General features: G+C 47.1%; 1 protein-coding gene across 2 annotated transcripts in view; it reads left to right on the forward strand.

Moving 5' to 3' along the window:
• Positions 1-18,767, forward strand: part of ADAMTSL3 (ADAMTS like 3) — a 349,633-nt gene that overhangs the window by 274,685 nt on the left and 56,181 nt on the right. For both annotated transcript variants that reach the window (XM_029066196.2, XM_029066195.2), the window contains exon 16: positions 11,389-11,660. In XM_029066196.2, the coding sequence (XP_028922029.1) occupies positions 11,389-11,660 (272 nt within the window). The remainder of the gene's footprint in view (positions 1-11,388; positions 11,661-18,767) is intronic.

An 18,767-nucleotide genomic window follows, 5' to 3' on the forward strand; every position in this document is an offset into this window, starting at 1 on the left:
ATGAATACTATTATTGTTAATATCATTATCATTACTATAGCAATTAATGGTAGTATAATGGTAATATGGAGCAAGGGCCTATGAGTCAGAGGACCTGGTTTCTAATACCGGTTCCACTACTTTCCTGGGTGATCTTGAGAGAGTCACTTCATTTCTCTCTGCTTCAATTGCAACATCTGCAAAATGGAGATTTAAGACTGAGCCCCGTGTGGGACAGTGACTGTGTCCAACCTGATGAGCTAAAATCTACCCCAGTGCCTTCCAGATACTAAGTGCTTAACAAGTACCATTAAAAAAATAGGGCAGAGAATAGCAGACAGGATCATCAGGGATAAAAGAAGCTCCCTCATGAGGATTGATTGAAAGGGCAGGGACTTTTCAGCCCGAATAGAAGACAACTCAGAGAAGACAGTGTCCTCTGCCTGAGCTTTGATGAAGAAAGTGATGATGGTCAAGTGCAGACCAGCCAGTATCCAGCAGAACCAATCAGCAGCTGTCGGAGGAGGAAACTGCCTCCAAGCAGGATCAAGAGGAATAAGTCCCCTCTATTCTTGCAGTGCTGGTCCCAATTTTATGACTTGGAGAGCACCCTCCCACCAAGCCTTGAGCTTGGGGCCACCGAACCCTAGCTTCAATCTGGAGGTGTGATCTGAGAACCCAATTGGAATTGGGCCCCTGCTGGGCAGCCATCCAGCCTCCTCCTCTCCATCCGAAGTGCTCTGCCACTGTAGGCCATTGTGCTTCCATGACCTGCTCCCAGTGGTCCCAGGCTCTGCCCAGAATGCTTCCAAACCCTCTGGAGTGGAAAGAATCATTATGGTCAAACACTAAGATTTTAGATGGGTACACAACCTTTGGAAAAATTGACTATTGGAATTTGTCAAAAATTCCCTTTAAGGCATTTAATTTTAAACAACTTTTTACTCTCTGGTGTGGGATGGGCCAGATTTTGGAGAATTTATGTCAGAGTACCCGCTTGCAACTTGAGTGGGAGAAATTAAGCCAAAATCATCAAAATTACCTGGAAATGTTCTCACTAAAACCACTCCATCAGCCTGTGTTTATTGAGAGCTGTCCATGCTCTTGGCGTTGGAGTAAGTGCTAACGTAAAAATATCCCCTTCTCTTTTCTCTCCCCCCTTTTTTAACAGTTTTTGTTAAGCACTTACTAAGTGTCAGACACTGTAATAATGATGATAATTGTAATAATTGTGGCGATATTTTTTAAGCCCTTCCTATGCGCCAACCACTCATCGTACTAAGGGTTGGGGTAGATGCAAAGTAATCTGGTCCAAATAGGAGTCACAATCTAAGTAGGGGGGAGAACAGGTGTTGAATTCCTATATGAGGGAACTAAGGTACAGAGAGGTTAAGTGACTTACCCAAGATCCCACAGCTCCAAGCTGAGGAGCTGGGAATAGAACCCAGGTCCTGTGACTCCCAGGACCGTTCTCTTCCCATTAGACCATGCTGCTTCTGAAGTTCTGCACTGTACTAATCACTGGGATAGATGCAAGATAATAAGGTTGGACACAGTCCCTGTCCCACATGTGGTTCACAGTCTAAATTGGAGGGAGGAGTATTTTATTAACATTTTACAGATGAGGTAACTGAGGTTAAAGAGAAGTAAAGTGACTTGTCCAAGGTCCCACAGCAGACAAGTGGTGGAGCCAAAATTAGAATCCAGGTCCTCTGACTCCCAGGCCCAGGCTTGTTCCATTAGGCCATTCTGATTCTCACTTTACCCTCACTTCCCATGGTTTCAACTATCACCTCTGTGCAGACGGCTCCCAAATCTACCTCACTAGCTGTGACCTCTCTCCTTCTCTGCAACCTCCTGTTTCCTCCTTTCCCCAGGATGGCTCTCTACCTGGATGTCCCTCTGGCACCACAAGCTCAACATGTCCAAAACCGAACTCTTCACCTTCCATCCCAAACCCTCTTCTTCCACCTAACTTTCTCATCACAGTTGACACCACCAGCTTCCCCATCTCTCACACTCATAATATTGTCATTATTTTTGATTCCTCCTTCTCTTTCAACCCCCCCATTCAACCAGTCATTAAATCTTATTCTTTTTTCCTTCCCAGGATCTGCCTGTTCTTTCCATCCAAATAGCCACCAATCTGGTCCAGTCACTTATCGTATCTGGGCTTTGCACCTGCATCAGCCTCCTCACTGATCTCCCTGCCTCCAGGGCACTCCCCTCTCCAGTCCATACTTCACTCTGCTGCCTTGATCATTTTTTTAAAGCGACATTCTGCACACATCTCCCCGCTCCTCAAAAACCTCCAAAGTTTGCCCATTTGTCTCCTAATCAAGCAGACACTTATCCACGGTGATGCAGCTGGCAACTGAGGAAGCTATGATGAGAACCCAGGCCTCTTGACTCAGGCCTCTGCTCTTTCCACTAGAGCCCCCTGCTACTTGGTAGCTACATATCTGTTTATTCTGTCATACTACATATCTGTTTATTTCTTTCTAATTTGTTTCTCTTTGCATCGTCCATGCTGCAGATCTGCTCTTTTGTCTCCAATCTATGTATCTTCTTAATAATACCTATTCTTTCAGCCACTGTTTTGGTGATTTTCATAGGGTCATCAGTTTAAGTGTCCAGTCTCTGCACACCACAAGCGCAGCACTCTGACCATTGGCTTTAAGATACTCAGTTTCTCTGCGCCTTATCCTACCTCTCACTTCATTCCAATTAACCCTCTTTGTTCTTCTAAGCTAATCTGCTCACCTTGCATTGTTCTCATCTCTCTCACCACTGATTTCTTGCTCAAGCCCTCCCCTCTACCTAAAACCACCTCCTCACCTTCCTCCTTTCTCGTCTAACAGACCACAGCTCTCCCCATCTTCAAAGTCCTTTTGAAGTCACATCTCTTCCAGGGCGCCTTCACTGATGAATGTCCAAACTTATGTTTATATCTCAATTTTAACCACCCAAAAAATCACTTGAGCATTTTTGCACCGTCACAACTTGCCATTACACTTCTGTGCATATTTACACTTCTTATTGCTTAAACTCTAACTCCTTTCAAAATGGGACATAAGACTGTATGCTCCATGTGGGACATGGACTGTGTCCAAGTGAGTAGCTTGTATCCATCCCAGGGCTTAGTACAATGCCTGGAACATAGTAAACCTTTAACAAATAACCTATACATATTGCCTGTACATATTCCCTTTTCCTTCTTCCATCTGGCTTTAGTTTATTTTATTGCATGTCTCTCCCATGATGGAAAACTCCTTGAGGGCAGGGATCATGTCTCAATTCTATTATACGCTTAGTAGAGTGCTCTGCATACAGTAAGTGCAGAAGAAATACTATTGATTGATTGAAGTATCACATAAGTACTAATCAATAATTTTGGTATTTTCAAATGCTTACTATGTATCAAGTACTGTTCTAAGCCCTGGGGTAAATACAAGCTAATCAGATCAGACACAGATCTGAGACTCAGAGAAGTTAAGTGCCTTACCCGAGATCACAGAGCAGGTAAGTGGTGAAGCTGGGATTAGAACCCAAGTCCTCTGGCCCTCAGACCAGTTTGCTTTCCAATAGGCTGTATTGCTCCTCGATGCTAACAAATATTTGTGAGATGGAGCTGATCTCAGCTAAGTAGGGTGGAATAATAGATTTGAAACTAGGAAAAGTTGTCAGAATCGAAGAGAACTAATTATGAAGACTATTCCTGTCACCAAGATAGACTGAGCATCTACTGACCACTTTCTCTGGTCAGAGTGCTGTGCTTGCTGAGTGCAGAGACTGGACACCTAAACTGAGGTCGCTATGAAAATCGCCAAAACAGTGGCTGAAAAAATAGGTGTTATTAAGAAGACAGATTAGAGACAAAAGAGCAGATCTGCAGCATGGAAGATGCAAAGAGAAACTAATTAGAAACAAATAAAAAGATATGTAGTATGACAGACTAAACATCTATGTAGCTACGAAGCAGCAGGGGGGCGTCTAGTGGAAAGAGCAGAGGCCTGAGTCAAGAGGCCTGGGTCCTCATCATAGCTTCGCCACTTGCCAGCTGCATGACCTTGGATAAGTCATTCAATTTCTCCATGCCACAGTTTCCTCATCTGTAACTCTTCTCCCTCCTGCTTAGTCTGGAGCCTCAGGTGAGACAAGCACTCTGTCCGACCTGATGATCTGGGAAGCACACCCCCTAAGAGCCGGGGAGTCCACTCCTCACTGATGATCTGAGCACAGTATTCGGCACATAGCACATTTCTGCCCAAGTGCCACTACTGGGGGAGGATACAAATGTTGGTACTGGTGATGGCCGGAAGGAGTGGGCCCATGAGGGCTCTGTCAGGCCCACAGACCACTGCCTCTGAGCAAAGGCTCGGGAACAGACCTCTCCCCTTCCAAGACCAGCAGGAAGCAGGGTTTGGATTGGCCCAATGTGGGGGGAAGACAGTGGAGAAGGACCCTAGTCAGGAAGCAGGTAGTCCTTCTGATCCTGGTGGTGGGGAATAATAATAATTATAATAATGATGGTATTTGTTAAGTGCTTACAATGTGCCAAGCACTGTTCTGAGCACTGAGGTAGATACAAGGTGATCAGGTTGTCCCACGTGGGGCTTACAGTCTTAATCCCCATTTTACAGATGAGGGAACTGAGGTCCAGAGAAGTGAAGTGACTTGCCCAAAGTCACACAGCTGAAAAATGATGAAGCCGGGATTAGAACCCACGACCCCTGACTCCCAAGCCTCTGACTCTTTCCACTGAGCCACGTTGCTTCATCTGAGTCATCCAGGCAGAGAGAGGGGTGGGAGGTTAAACAAGCCTACAGGAAATTCCCCCATTCCCCAGAGAGAGTGTAGGAGTATGAGGCTCTCATGGCCCCAACTCAGCCCTGTGTCTCTGCCTGGTTGCCTTCTGATGCCGACTCTCCCCCCATGACCCGGTGAGTGAAACCTCCAAGGAAGTAGGGATTGCCCCCTACCCTCCCCCAACACACACACACACACACACACACACACCCCTCCACCACCCCCCCCCAACCCGAGCAGGCATTCCCAAGGCTGTCCAAGGCCCATTTTTCACTCTGTAGTTTGAGATCTGATTGCAGATGCTCAGATTCAACAGGGAATCTCTATACTGCCGGATCGGCTTCAATCCAGTCACAATTTGGGAGTTAATTAAAAATGCCACAGTGGGCTTCAGCGTTTCCTTCCAAACAAAAGCACGGAAAGATTCAGAAGAATGCCCCGAATATGAGTTTTGGGTGCTTTAGTGCACTTGGCTGGCTCATCCCAGAATTGGGTCTGATTCCCTGTAAGTGGCTCACCTTTTGAGCCAACAGACTATTTTCTCGTGTCCAGATAACGCGTTCAGAGAGATTTTTAAGGAATGTATTCTTTGGACCGTGGGAGGTCCAAATGACCCCCCTCCCCCAAGGGGGCATCAGCTCCAGCCGGTCCCTCAGAGTCAAATCTTCCCCTGTCAGTAAGATAGGAGTTCTGTCCAAGCTTCTGCTGGGTTTGCATAAGGGAGACAGGAGTAAACCTTGTCCATGTTTGACAAGGACCCAGAAACAAAGAGGCTTTTCTAATCAATCAGTCAACCAATGGTATTTGCAGGCCTAAGCACTTTGGAGAGTTCAGTATAACAATATACAGACACATTCCCTACCCACAACAAGCTTACCATCTAGAGGGCTAGACAGACATTAATACAAATAAATAAGTACAACATTGTTGATAGGCATCTTCCCTGCCCATAAGAAACTTAGTCTACGGGGGAGTCAGACATTAAAATAAATTACAGAAATGTACATAAGTACTGGAGGCTGAGGTTGGCTTGAATATTAAATGCTTTGGGGGTACAGATCTAAGTGTCTAGGTGATGCAGAGGAGAGGGCAGGTAGAGGGAAATTAATCTTCTTGGAGGAGATGTGATTTTAGAAGAGTTTTGAAGGTGGGGAGAGTGGTGAGTGGTCAGAAAGGAAAGGAAAGGGAGTTCCAGGCCGGAGGGAGAACAGGGACAAGGGATACTCTTCAAGAGAGAAAAAGTAGAGGTACAGAAAGTAGGCAGGTGTTAGAGGAGTGAAGCAAATGGAGAGCGCTGATTGAGCACTTTAAAGCCAGTGGTGAGGAATCCGTTTGATACAGAAGTGGATGACAGACTGCTGAAGGTTTTAAGGAGTGGGGAGATGACAGTAAAAGTATTTCCTGAGCACCCACTGCAGACAATGTGTAAGTGATGCTTTCCATGCCCACAGAGAGGTTATATTCTTAATGGGGGCAACCACCAGCCCATCAATCAGTCATTCGAATGTATTGAAAATATTTAGAATCTGTCATATGCTGTTGAGTCATCTAGCGAAGCCATGGACTCATCTCTCCCAGAACGCACCCCACCACCCCATCTGCAATCATTCTGGTAGTGTAGCTGTATAATTTTCTTGGTAAAAATGCCTCCTTCCAGGCAGTTAACTTCAGTCTCCTCTCTCGACTCTCTCCCATGCTGCTGCTGCCCAGAACGGGTGAATTTTGACTTGTAGCAGATGGCCTTCCATTTGCTAGCCACTGCCCAAGCAAGGAATGGAATGGATATGTCTCTGCTTGACTCTCCCTCCCATAGTTGAGACTGGTAGAGTACTGGAAATATTGGGAGGCCCGTAGTTTGGTAGATTTGGGATGGGTGTTATAACCTGGAGGAACAGTGTGAGCTAGGGGTCAGAGGTAGGAGAGTCAAGAACGAGGCACAGGCAGAAGGTTGGCTGAGCAAGAAAGAAGAGAGCGAGGAAATATCATTACTACTTCCTCTTAGTTTGTGAGTCCCATGTAGGAGAGGAACTGCCTCTGATTCGATCATCTACCCTGGTGCTTGGCATAATAATAGCGCTTATGAACTTATCTCTGCCCTCCTTAGCACTCACATATAGATGTGTCCTCAGTTATCAACTTTGGCCTCTAACTGTAAATACTTGCATAATCTAAAGGAAAGAGCACAGGACCAGAACACAGGAGAACTGGGCTCTAATCTTGGATCTGTCACTTGCTTGCTGTGTGGACTTGGACAAGTCACTTAACTTCTGTGCGCCTCAGAAAGGAAATACATTTTCTCTCTCCCTCTTATGCTGCGGACCCCAGGTGGATAGGGACTGTGTCTGATCTGATTGTATTATCCCTCTCCCAAAACTGACCGCAGTGCTTGTCACATGGTGAGGGCTTAAAAAATACCATGATTATTATTATTGTTTGTCTCCTCCACTGGGGTGAAGGCAGGGAACTTTCCAAATGCCTAAAACAGTGCAAACTGAATACTTAATAATGACTATGGTATTTATTAAGCCCATGCTATGTGTCAAGTACTGTTCTAAAATCTGGGGTAGATTCCAGCTAATCAGATTAGACACAGTTCCTGTCCCACACAGGGCTCATAGTCTAAGTAGAAGTGAGAACAGGTATTTAAACCCCATTTTACAGATGAAGAAACTGAGGCACAGAGAAGGTAGGCAACTTGTCCGAGGTCACTCAGCAGGCAATTCATTCAATCATATTTATTAAGCACTTACTATGTGCAGAGGACTGTACTAAGCGCTTGGGAGAGTACAATAGAACAATAAACAGACACATTCCCTGCCCACATCAAGTTTACATTGTCAGTGCCTGGATTAGAACCCAGGTCCTCTGACTCTCAGGCCTGTCCTCTTTCCACTGCTTTTCAATATTATAGTATTCTCAATAAATACTATTACTCCTCCTCTTCCTGTTACTACTAGATACATAGTAAGTACTTAAAAACCTTCCCTGACTAACCTCTCATCTCTTCACCCTTTTCTCCCTCCCTTCTGTGTCACTAATGTACACTACTACTGTCCTACTCTCTAACCAGTCTGGACACAGCACTTATACTCTGCTGCTTCCCTGTCTGTAATTTATTTTAATGCCCATCTTCCATCTTCCAGTCGATTGGCAGCTCCCTGAGGGCATTGCCCACAGTAAGTGCTCAATAAATACCACTGATTGAATAAATACCAAAGTAAGTGAATCTATCGCAGACTCTTCCTTCTTCTGCCCACAGAAAGTGCTCAATAAATACCACTGATTGAATAAATACAAAAGGTAAGTAAATCTATAGCAGACTCTTCCTTCCTCTGTCTGTTGGGAAGCTCCTCCAGCGGAGTGGGTGGGCTGGGATTGGGGGTGGTTGGGGAGGGCACCCATCATTCATCATCATCATCAGTGATATTTTTTGAGTGCCTACTGTGTGCAGAACACTGTACTAAGTGCTTGGGAAGAGTACAACACAATAGAGTTGGTAGATACGTTCCCTGCCCACAGTGAACTCGCAGTCCAGAGTTGAGGGCTTACTAACAATCAATCAATCAATCAATCAATCAAGGTATTTATTGAGTGCTGACTGTGTGCAGAGAACGGTACTAAGTGCTTGGAAAAGAACATTAAAATAGAGCTGATAGACGGGATCCCTGCCCACAAGGAACTTCCAGTCTAGAAGGGAAGACAGACATTAAAATGAATTACAGAGGGGGACATAGTTAAGTACAAGGATATGGACATAAGTTTTCTGGGCAGGGCCTGGTGCTAGGGTCTTGAGATAGGGACCACGAGGCCGTACTTCACGCCGCTGCCCGGATTATCTTTCTGCAGAAACATCCTGAACGTGTCACCCATCTCCTCAAAAATCTCCAGTGTTTGCCTATCAACCTCTTTATCTGACAAAAACTCCTCACTGTTAGCTTCAAAGCTCTCCATCACTTTACCCCTTCTTACCTCGCTTCTCCCTTTCTCCATCCCAGCCCGCATACTCCTCTGCCCTGGTGCTAACCTTCTCACTTTGCCTCCATCTCACCTGTCCCACCGTCTACCCCTGGTCCACATCTTACTTCTGTCCTGGAATGCCCTCCCTGCTAAAATCCACCAAACAATCACTCTTTCCCCGCCTTCAAAGCCCTATTGAAGGCTCACCTCCTCTAAGAGGCCTTCCCAGACTAAGTCCCCCATTTCCTCAACTTCCCCTCCTTTCTGTGTCATCTCGACTCGCTCCCTTTGCTCTTCCCCCCACATCCCCGTGCCCCACAGCTCTTATATGTATATGTTTATAATTCTATTTATTTATATTGATGTCTGTTTACTTGTTTTGTTGTCTGTTTTCCCCCTTCTAGACTGTAAGCCCGGTATGGGAAGGGATTGCTCTCTTTAGTGCTGAATTGTACTTTCTAAGCGCTTAATACAGTGCTTTGCACACAGCACTCAATAAATACGTTTGAATGAATGAATGAATGAATGATAGCAGTAGTCCCTGCCTGTCTAGTGACTGTAATTCACCCTTCCCCACCATCCCATGCCCTGGGCAGCTTCTCCCCATGCCAGCACCCTCTGGGCCTGTTGGTCGGCCCCACCCCTCCTACGTGGCAGTTATTTAGAAGCCATTTTGCGCTCTTCGGTAGTTGGGCACTTTTCTCGGAAACTAAATTTGAAGAAGTGAGTGCCATCCGTGGTTCTCTCCCTCCAGCATAGTTAGTTCCATGGCCAGCGGGAGCGCGGAGTGAGGAGCAACATTGGTGCTGGGGGCTGGGGGGCCAGGGAGCATTCTTAAAGACAGTCCCTGCTCCCGCCCCGCCTGGGAGGCGAAGGGTCTAGGCAGGAACAGCCAGCCTGGCTTCTCTTTGATTCGGTGATAAACCTGCAACTCTCGACAGACATATGAAGTCCATTAGGGCCATAACTTAACCACAAGTCTACCTGTTCTGTCTGGTTTTTCAATCCAGTGGGTGAGGGTTGAAAGGGAAAATCTGGATAAGGTAGCTAGTAATTTATTCCGCAGAGTGACATAATACCTTTCCCATATCCAAGGCCTTTGCCAGGGGAAGCGAAGATTCCATTATGTTAGAAGGGGAGAGGAAAACCTTCCATTTCTCAAGGAAGAATGCTTGAGGAAACGTTTGGGCAAATTCTCCGTGCTGCAGTAGAACCTTTAGTGGGTCATTCCAAATTATGAATTGTTTTCTTAGTAATCTTTCCAAACAATCGATGGTGTTTATTCACTCAATCTTGTTTATTGAGCACTTACTGTGTGAAGAGCACTGTACTAAGCACTTCAAGTACAGTAAAACTTTATCATGATGGCTGTCTCTCTGAGGTCTGAGCAGAACTTAGGGACTCAAGGATTAAAGACCCCATGTTTCCATGAAAGAGAGTGTTTTTCCAAGTAGTTTCTCCTTACTCGTGAGGGGTCGGTCAGAACACGTCTTCATTTAATCAGCCCCAAGAAAAGTGATTGCTGGAATGAAGCCATTAATCAACGGTAATTGCCTTGTCTTATGCCATCAAGTTGTTTCCAACTCATAGCGGTACCACAGACCCATCTCTCCCAGAACGCCCTGCTTTCCATCTGCAGTCATTCCAGTAGTGTATCCATAGAGTTTTCTTGGTAAAAATATAGAAGTGGTTTGCCATTACCACTTGAGTCTCTGCCCTCGACTCTCTCCCATGCAGCTGTTGCCCAGCACGAGTGAGTTTTGACTTGTAGCAGATTGCCTTCCACTTGCTAGCCACTGGCCAAGCTAGGAAAGAAATAGATATGGCTCTGCTTGACTCTTCCTCCCGTAGCCAAGACCAGTAGAGTCCTGGAAACTTTCCAGGTATGACCCTGAGAGGGGTCAATGGTAATTATGGAGTGCTTACTGTGTGCTAAGCACTGTTCTAAAAACTTGGGAAAATACAGTACTATAGAGGAGGTCGACACAATCCCTACCCACAGTGAGCTTACAGTCTACCAAAAGTATCACTGGCCTCTCTTGCCTGTCAAACTTCCCGAATCCCGCATGGTGGAGTCAGCCCAATCCAATGGAAGCCGTACGTCTCTGAGTCTCAAGATCTGGGTTCTAGACCCAGCTCTGACACGGTCCTGCCATGGGATCCCAGACAAGTTGCTCAACCTCTCTGGGCCTCTGTTTCACTGAGTGAGAGCAGAAGAGCAGTGTGGCCTTAGCGGAAAGGGCACAAGCCCGGAAATCAGAGGATGTGGATTCTAGCCCTAGATCTGCCATTTCCTGCTGTGTGACCGTGGGCGAGTTACTTCATTTCTCCATGCTTCATTTTCCTCATCTGTCAGGTGGGGATTCAATACCTGTTCTCCCTTCCCCCTTAGCCTGTGAGCCCCAGTCCAACCTGATTGTTTTGTGTCTAGTACCAGGCTTGGCATATAGTAACAGCGTAAAACATACCATCTTTATTGTCATCTTTATCACTGTTCCTCCCTGTTGTGAGGCAGGAGTAAGGTGTGACGAGGCTGAAAATGCAAGGTGCCATACAGGTTTACAGGCCCATTCAGTGGTGGGTGCCGTCGCCTGGGCGCCGTCACCTGGTGCTGAGGACGTGTGCTTCTCTGCTTTCCTGCAGGTTTCTTCCTGAGCCGTGGTCCCCCTGCAGTGCATCGTGTGGCCCCGGCGTGCAGGTGCGGGCTGTGAGGTGCCGCGTCCTCCTTGCCTTCAGCCGGACAGACACGGAGCTGCCCGACGAGGAGTGTGATGGCCCCAGGCCGCCCGGTGAACAGCCCTGCCTCCTACAGGCCTGCCCAGGGCCCTCTCTCCCTCCCCGAGGGCAGGACAGCGGAGCCATTTACGATTGGGAGTATGTGGGTTTTACGCCTTGCTCGGCTACGTGTGCGGGAGGTATTTGACGCTTTTCTTCTCTGGTGTTTATATCTAGTGTTGCCATGACCGTTTGAGTGATGAAAGCTTTATCTTGTCCAGAGGGCAGATTTGCTGACAAGCAAAGAAGTCAGGCCCAGAGCTGAGAGAGAGAAAGAGAGGGAGAGGAGAGAGAGAAGGAAAGAGCGGGGGCGGCGGGGGGGGGGGACGGGACATGCTCGGAAATGTTCTTCCTTCTCTTATCATTCTCTATTGGCTGGTTTCTGTGGAACCCCTGGCTGCTGGAGAGCTATTTCCTTCCAGCAGTGGCTCAGTGGAAGTCAGGGTGCTGAGGTGAGCAAGATTCCTAGCCTCAGTCAGAAGGTGGGCAGCACTGGTAAACATTGGAAGGGCTGCTATAGCTCTGGAGGGAATGGAGTACCCCCCTAAATCTGGATGCAAGAGCTTGGCCGGAGGCGGGATGGGGGGCAGAAAAGCCAAAGGGCCAGGGTAAAAAGGCACTAAAGGTATATTGCTAGGGCTAGTGGTGGTCATAGTATAGACCAGATTGAAAGACTGAAGAGAATTTGGAAACATCTGAAAGAATGGTAGCATCCTCAACCCCCAGATATGGTGGAGTGGAGAAGTCAGTAGAGGTGAAGACTGGGGTGAGATTGCCTTATAGGAACCACTTGGGAAGAGAGAATTAAGCCTAGAGTTTAAAACCATCCGTCTCACACGGCAAGAAAAGAGAAAAGGATCCCTCACCATCACTCCCCACCCCAACCCCTGCACTTCTCATTTTTGGAAAAAACAGCCCCGTCATTATCATCATCATCATCGCCATCACCATGGATGACCTCTGTGGATTTTGTTGAGCGCTTGTGAAGTTCAGCACTGTGCTGAACGCTTGGGAGAGTGCAACCAAAGCCTGATCCTTGCCCCGCTGGACCTTGCATCTAATTCCGGCCCAGGAAACTCAAAGGCCTCAGTTAAACAGGAATGGCCTACCTCCCTCCCTTCCAGGAAATCCCAGGTCAATCAATCAATCAGTGGAATTTATTGAGCTCTTAATGGGTACACTTGGGAGAATACAGTACAAAGGAGTTGGAATACACAATCCCTACCCTCAGGGAACTTACAGTCTAGAGTCCTTTCTAGGTCTCCCTTGGCCTACTAGCTGGAAGGGAGTCAGGAAGATCATCTGGCTTGAGAGCAGGAATTCACCAGGTCCCTAGTGACTTCACTTAGGTACAAAATCAGCTCACAAATCCCGTGACCATATCCGCCTCCAGAACAAACCTCTTCTTTTGCTTCTTTGCTCATGGTTTCTTTCCAGATGAAACCTACTTAAATGTTGGTCTGCCCGAAAGCCAGTTGATTCTGTAAACCTCTCAGGCACTCTTTGTACACTCCAAGTTCCACCAATCCAAGCTTGAGAGAACCGTTTATCAGCTATTTTTCGGAATCCCTATGACAGGAGCATTTCATCTGTCACATTCCAAGAAACATCTTTTCTTTTTCCGCCGGGAAAAGAGCAACTGCCGTTTGGATTTCCGCCGAGCGATTTGATGTGCTAATGGCAGATGTGACAGTTGGACAAACTGAAGACCATTGCTTCATGCTCCCTCTTAGGTCCACCCTAGAGTATATCCCTGACAGAATCTGTCTCTGTGACACGGTGTCTTTAGTGAGGCTCTCAGAGCTGTACAATTATCTTTAAAAAAAATGGCATTTGTTAAAGTGTTTACTATGTATCAAGCACTGTCTTAAGTGCTGGGTTAGGCAAGATAATCACAGTCTAAAGATGGAGGGAGGAAGATTTTAGTCTCCATTTTACAGACAAGGTAATTAAGACACAGAGAAGTGAAGTGACTGCCCAAGGTCACGTGGCAAACAATTGGCAGAGCTGGGATTAGAACCCAAGTCTTCTGACTCCCAGGCCCCTGCTTTTCCACTAGGTCAGGCTACTTCTCACCTAGAAAATGTAATCCCCTTAGACTCAGATCCCTGTGAAACTCTGAAGGCTAGAAGCCAAACCCTTGCCAGAAAACTCCACAGAAGCAGTGGTCCATTTGCAGTTCAAAATGGTAAATTAATTGTGGTATGTATTAATTGTTTACTGCATGCTAAGCACCATGCTAAGCACTGGGGTAGTTACAAGATAATCAGGTCAGACACAGTCCCTGTCCTACATGGGGCTCACAATCTAAGTAGGTGGGAGAACAGATTTGACATTTTACAGAAGAGGAAACCTAGGCCCAGTGAAGTCAAGTGACTTGCCTATGATCACTTAGTCAAGCGGAAGATCTGGGATTAGAACCCAGGTCATCACTATCCCAGGCTGGGCCCTTTCCCTGAGGCCAGGGTCCTACTAATGGCAGCCCGCTGGTTTCCTAGGTAAATGAATGATTTCACCCAGATGCCTCCCTGAAGTAAAGGCTGACTTCCACTTTGCAAGGAAGTCGGTTCCCTCCCCAGATGATCCTGGGCCTGGCCCAATTTCAACCTTTCACTTTTGAGGTCCTTGCCTTTGAGGTCCTTTTTCTAGATCACGGGGCTGGCCGTGGCAGCTGCCCAAATCTGATTCTGGAAGACCGGCAGGCCGCTTGGCGATCTGGGGATTGTTCACCATCTTCCTTGCTGTGTTGGATTCTGAGCAGTGTGGGGGAGTTTCATAACCGGGCGGCTTGAAAACAGAGAGGCGCTCACTCTGAAATGCTTGGCAACTGCAGAAAACCATGGAGATTTCAATTGGGATACAATTCTCTCCCCTCGACATTCCTGAATCCAAGCCACTTTTCCTGCAGAGCAGAAGTAATTGAAGCAAATTAAGAATGTTTGAAAAGAAAATCCTGTTGTCTGGCGTCCTGGGACTTAGAAAAAAATTCTCTAAAACCAGATCTTTGCCTGTTTCTGCTCATCCCCACAAAAAGTTCCCTGGCTGTTGTGGAGGGGGCAGATAGTAAATCTGGACTGTGTCCAAAACGTTAAGTAAGTGGCTGTTGTGGGAGCCCAGGAACAGAGCGTTAATCTGACCTGCCTGAGGGATAGAGGAGAGAGGGGGCTGGACCCGAAGCACCGTCCTGGGTGTGCCTGGAGGTCAGCAGAGGAAGGAGCTGTGTTTCATCCCAAGGGGAAGGAGCCAGCCAAAGGGCAAACGGCCCTCACAGTCAGGATGCACTTTGCATCCAACTTGGTTGTGCCTACTGCAGAGGTGCACTTCAATCAATCAATCAGTCGATCGACGGTATTTATTGAGTGCTAATTTGTGCATTCCAGGCCAGAAGCAGGATATGGGTAGTGGGTCGGTGGCGAGGTAGACAAGATGGAGGTACAGTGAGAAGGTTGGCATTAGAGACGTGAAGTGTGTGGGCTGGGTAATAGTAGGAGAGTAGTGAGGTAAGGTTAGTGGGGGCAAGGTATTTATTGTTTGTGGCTGGAGTGGTGGGCTATGTTGCAAGGGCGGCCACAGTGTCCTGTGGACTGGGCCAGGACAGGGATGGGGGACTGCTTCTGGTGCCGGCCCCAGCCCCTGCTCAGATCTTATTTGCTCACGTTCCCCTTCCCCCTACCTTCTCCTTCCAGAACGCCTGCCCTCTGCCCTGAAAATGCCCACTCTCCATACCAGCTAAATGAATTGTTTTGAGTCATGACTCTGGGACACACTGTGCTTTCAGTTTGGCAGTGTTTCAGTGCATGAGGTTTATCTACCGTTCGCACCAAGCTATTATTTTGGTCTCCTTGCTTGTCTGTCTCCTACTCTCTGTCTTCTCCCTGAAAGGTCTCTCAGCGTACTTGTCCCTCCCCTCCCCAGAACCCTCCATGGATTTTCCAATGGCCTCTGGTGAGAGCTATGGCTCCTGTTAGAAGAGATGGCGACCAAGGCTTTCCCAGACTCGGAAGCCTCTCATTGTAGCCAACATCGGTAGCATGGCCTGAGCCACCTACTACCTACAGAGCACTGTATCAAGGGTCTCCTGAGGACAGAGCACTGTGCAAGACACTTGGAAGGAGAGAGAAGCAGTGTGGCCTAGCGGAAAGTGCATGAGCCTGGGAACCAAAGGACCTGGGTTCTAATCCCAGCTCCATCACCTGCCTGTTGTGTGACCTTGGGGCAATCACTTCACTTCTCCTTGCCTCAGTTTCCTCATCTGTAAAATAGGATTTGATACCTGTTTTCCCTTCTACCTAGACTGTGGGCCCCATGCGGGACAGGGACTGTGTCTGACCTGATTAACTTGTATCCACCCCAGTGCTTAAAACATCGTTTAACTTGTCAGCCTTTTGATCTTGGGCAAGCCACTTCACTTCTCCTGGCTTCAGTTTCCTCATCTCTGAAATGGAGATTCAATTCCTGTACTCTCTCCCTCTTAGACGGTGATGCTACAGTGTGTGAGACAGGGACTGTCTCACATGACTATCTTGCATCTATCCCAGTACTTAGTACCTTGCTTGGCATATAATTGCTTAAATGCCACTATTATAATTATTGTTATCCTGATTATTATTACTATAAATACCAAGATCACAATATCCTCCTACAGTTTAATGGAGAAGACAAGTAGTTACAAATTGCCAAATTTAAAATAGGTAACAAAGCGAAAGGATAGAAAGTAGTAGTAGTAGAAGAAAAAGAGCAGTGCGGCTTAGTGGAAAGAACCCGGCCTTGGGTCAAAAGTCGTGGGTTCTAGTTCTGGCTCCGCCACTTATCAGCTGTGTGACTTTGGGCAAGTCACTTCACTTCTCTGGGCCTCAGTTACCTCATCTGTAAAATGGAGATTAAGACCATGAGCCCCACGTGGGACAACCTGATAAGCTTGCATCTATCCCAGTGCTCAGAACAGTGCTTGGCACATAGTAAGCACTTAACAAATACCATCATTACCATTATTACTAGTAGTAGTAGTGATACTAATAGTAATAGTAATGGAAATAGTAATAGTATTACTCTCCCAAGCACTTAATAAAGTACTCTGCGCAGAGTAAGTGCTCAATAAATATGATTGATTGATTGATAGTGGTAGTAATAGGACAAGTAGTAGTAGAGAAGCAGCATGGCTCAGTGGAAAGAACCCGGGCTTTGGAGTCAGAGATCAGGGGTTCAAATCCCGGCTCTGCCACTTGTCAGCTGTGTGACTGTGGGCAAGTCACTCAACTTCTCAGTGCCTCAGTTACCTCATCTGTAAAATGGGGATTAACTGTGGGCCTCATGTGGGACAACCTGATTACCCTGTATCTGCCCCAGCACTTAGAACTGTGCTCTGCACATAGTAAGCGCTTAACAAATACCAACATTATTATTAGTAGTAGTAATGGTAAGTGCTTAGTACAGTGCTCCGCACACAGTCGGCGCTCAAAAAATAGGATTGAATGAATGAATGAATAATACTAGTGGTAATAGCGTCAGTAGTAGTAGTAGCAGCAGCAGCAACAGTAATAATAATAAGACTGTTGGTATTTATTAAGCACTTATCATGTTCCAAGCACCGTTCTAAGCGCTGGGGTAGATACAAGGTAATCAGGTTGTCCCACGTAGGGCTCACAGCCTTCATGCCCATTTTACAGATGAGGTAATTGAGGCACAGAGAAGTTAAGTGACATGCCCAAGGTCACACAGCTGACAAGTGGCAGAGCTGGGAGTAGAACCCATGACCTGTGACTCCCAAGCCCAGTAGCCATAAGATTTGTTGAGTGCCCCTTGGTGTGTGCACAGTACTCACAGCAACAATAATAACAATTATGGCATCTGTTAAGCACTTACTATGTGCAAAGCACTGTTCTAAGTGCCAGGGAAGATACAGGGTGATCAGATTGTTCCACGTGGGGCTCACAGTCTTCATCCCCATTTTACAGATGAGGTAACTGAGGCCCAGAGAAGTGAAGTGGCTTGCCCAAAGTCACACAGTTGACAAGTGGCTGAATGGGGATTTGAACCTGTGACCTCTGACTCCCAAGCCCATGTTCTTTCCACTGAGCTACACTGCTCTCTAAGCACTTGGGAATTGCAGAATAACAAAGTGCTATGTTCCCAGTCCACAAGCTGCTTACAACTAGTCTTCAAAATCAATAAATGAGTGGGTACGCATACCTAGGTAAGTGCTTAGTTCAGAGCTTTGCACATGGTAATTGCTCAATAAACAATATTGATTGATTGATAAGTGTTAAGGAAGGTGTAAATAAGTTAATATGAATGATCAAGAGTACATGTAAGTGACAAAGTTAATAATAAAAGAACACAAGCATCCTAACCAGTCCAGGTGATGTACGAGAGTCAAGTGACTGTGGTAGGGGCCTGGAAGATGGGCATCAGTCCTGGAAGGCATCCTGGAAGGGGGGTGGCAGGAAGGGAGGGATGTGGTTAGGCAAAACAGGGCAGAGAGAGGGTTCCAACTGAGAGAAAGGGTGGGGGCGATGGGTCAGAGATGGAGAGTCAAGTAGAGGAAGGAGAGATGTGGTAGAAGCCCTCAAAGCCAACAGGTGGGGAGTTTCTGTTGGTGAGGAGGTTGGCATGAGCCTTTCGAGGTGCTTGTAGAAGGGAGTGAGTGATTTGGTGGCATCTTTGGAAGGTGAATGACTAGGAGGGTGAACAGGAGAGGGGAGAACCAGGAGGCGGGGAGATCAAGAAGAAAATAGGTCCAGTAGGGAGGCGGCAGGCCACTATAACTGAGAGGAAGGGGCAGATCTAGGAAATTTTGTGGAGGGAAAATGGCAGTGTTGGGAGACAGTTTGAATGTGGCAGACAGAAGACAGGAGTCCCAAATGAACGCCGGGTTGTGAACCTGGGAGTCAGGGAGGATGGCGGTGTTGGCAGCAGGGATGGGAAAATTAGGAGGAAGAGGGGGTTGAGGAGGGAAGATCCAGAGTTCAGGTTTGGAGATGGGATCGAAGGTGTAGCCTCACCATTCCTAAGGAACTGTCAGCCAACACCCTGGGGCATCCAGCCTGACTCATCCCTGACAGAGCAGCACCCTGCTCTTGGTGGAGCATCCAAGGGAGATAAGCAGAGAAATGCAGCCCTCCAGTGGCTGTTCTGAGATCCCAAATGTGGGAAGCAGTGGGCCTTAGTGGATAGAGCCTGAACCTGGGAGTTAGAGGACCTGGGTTCCAATCCTGCCTCTCCCACCTGTCCGTTGTGTGAGTGTGGTC

This window comes from Ornithorhynchus anatinus, chromosome 5 (genome assembly GCF_004115215.2).
Source record: "Ornithorhynchus anatinus isolate Pmale09 chromosome 5, mOrnAna1.pri.v4, whole genome shotgun sequence".
In the NCBI taxonomy this organism is placed as follows: Eukaryota; Metazoa; Chordata; class Mammalia; order Monotremata; family Ornithorhynchidae; genus Ornithorhynchus; species Ornithorhynchus anatinus.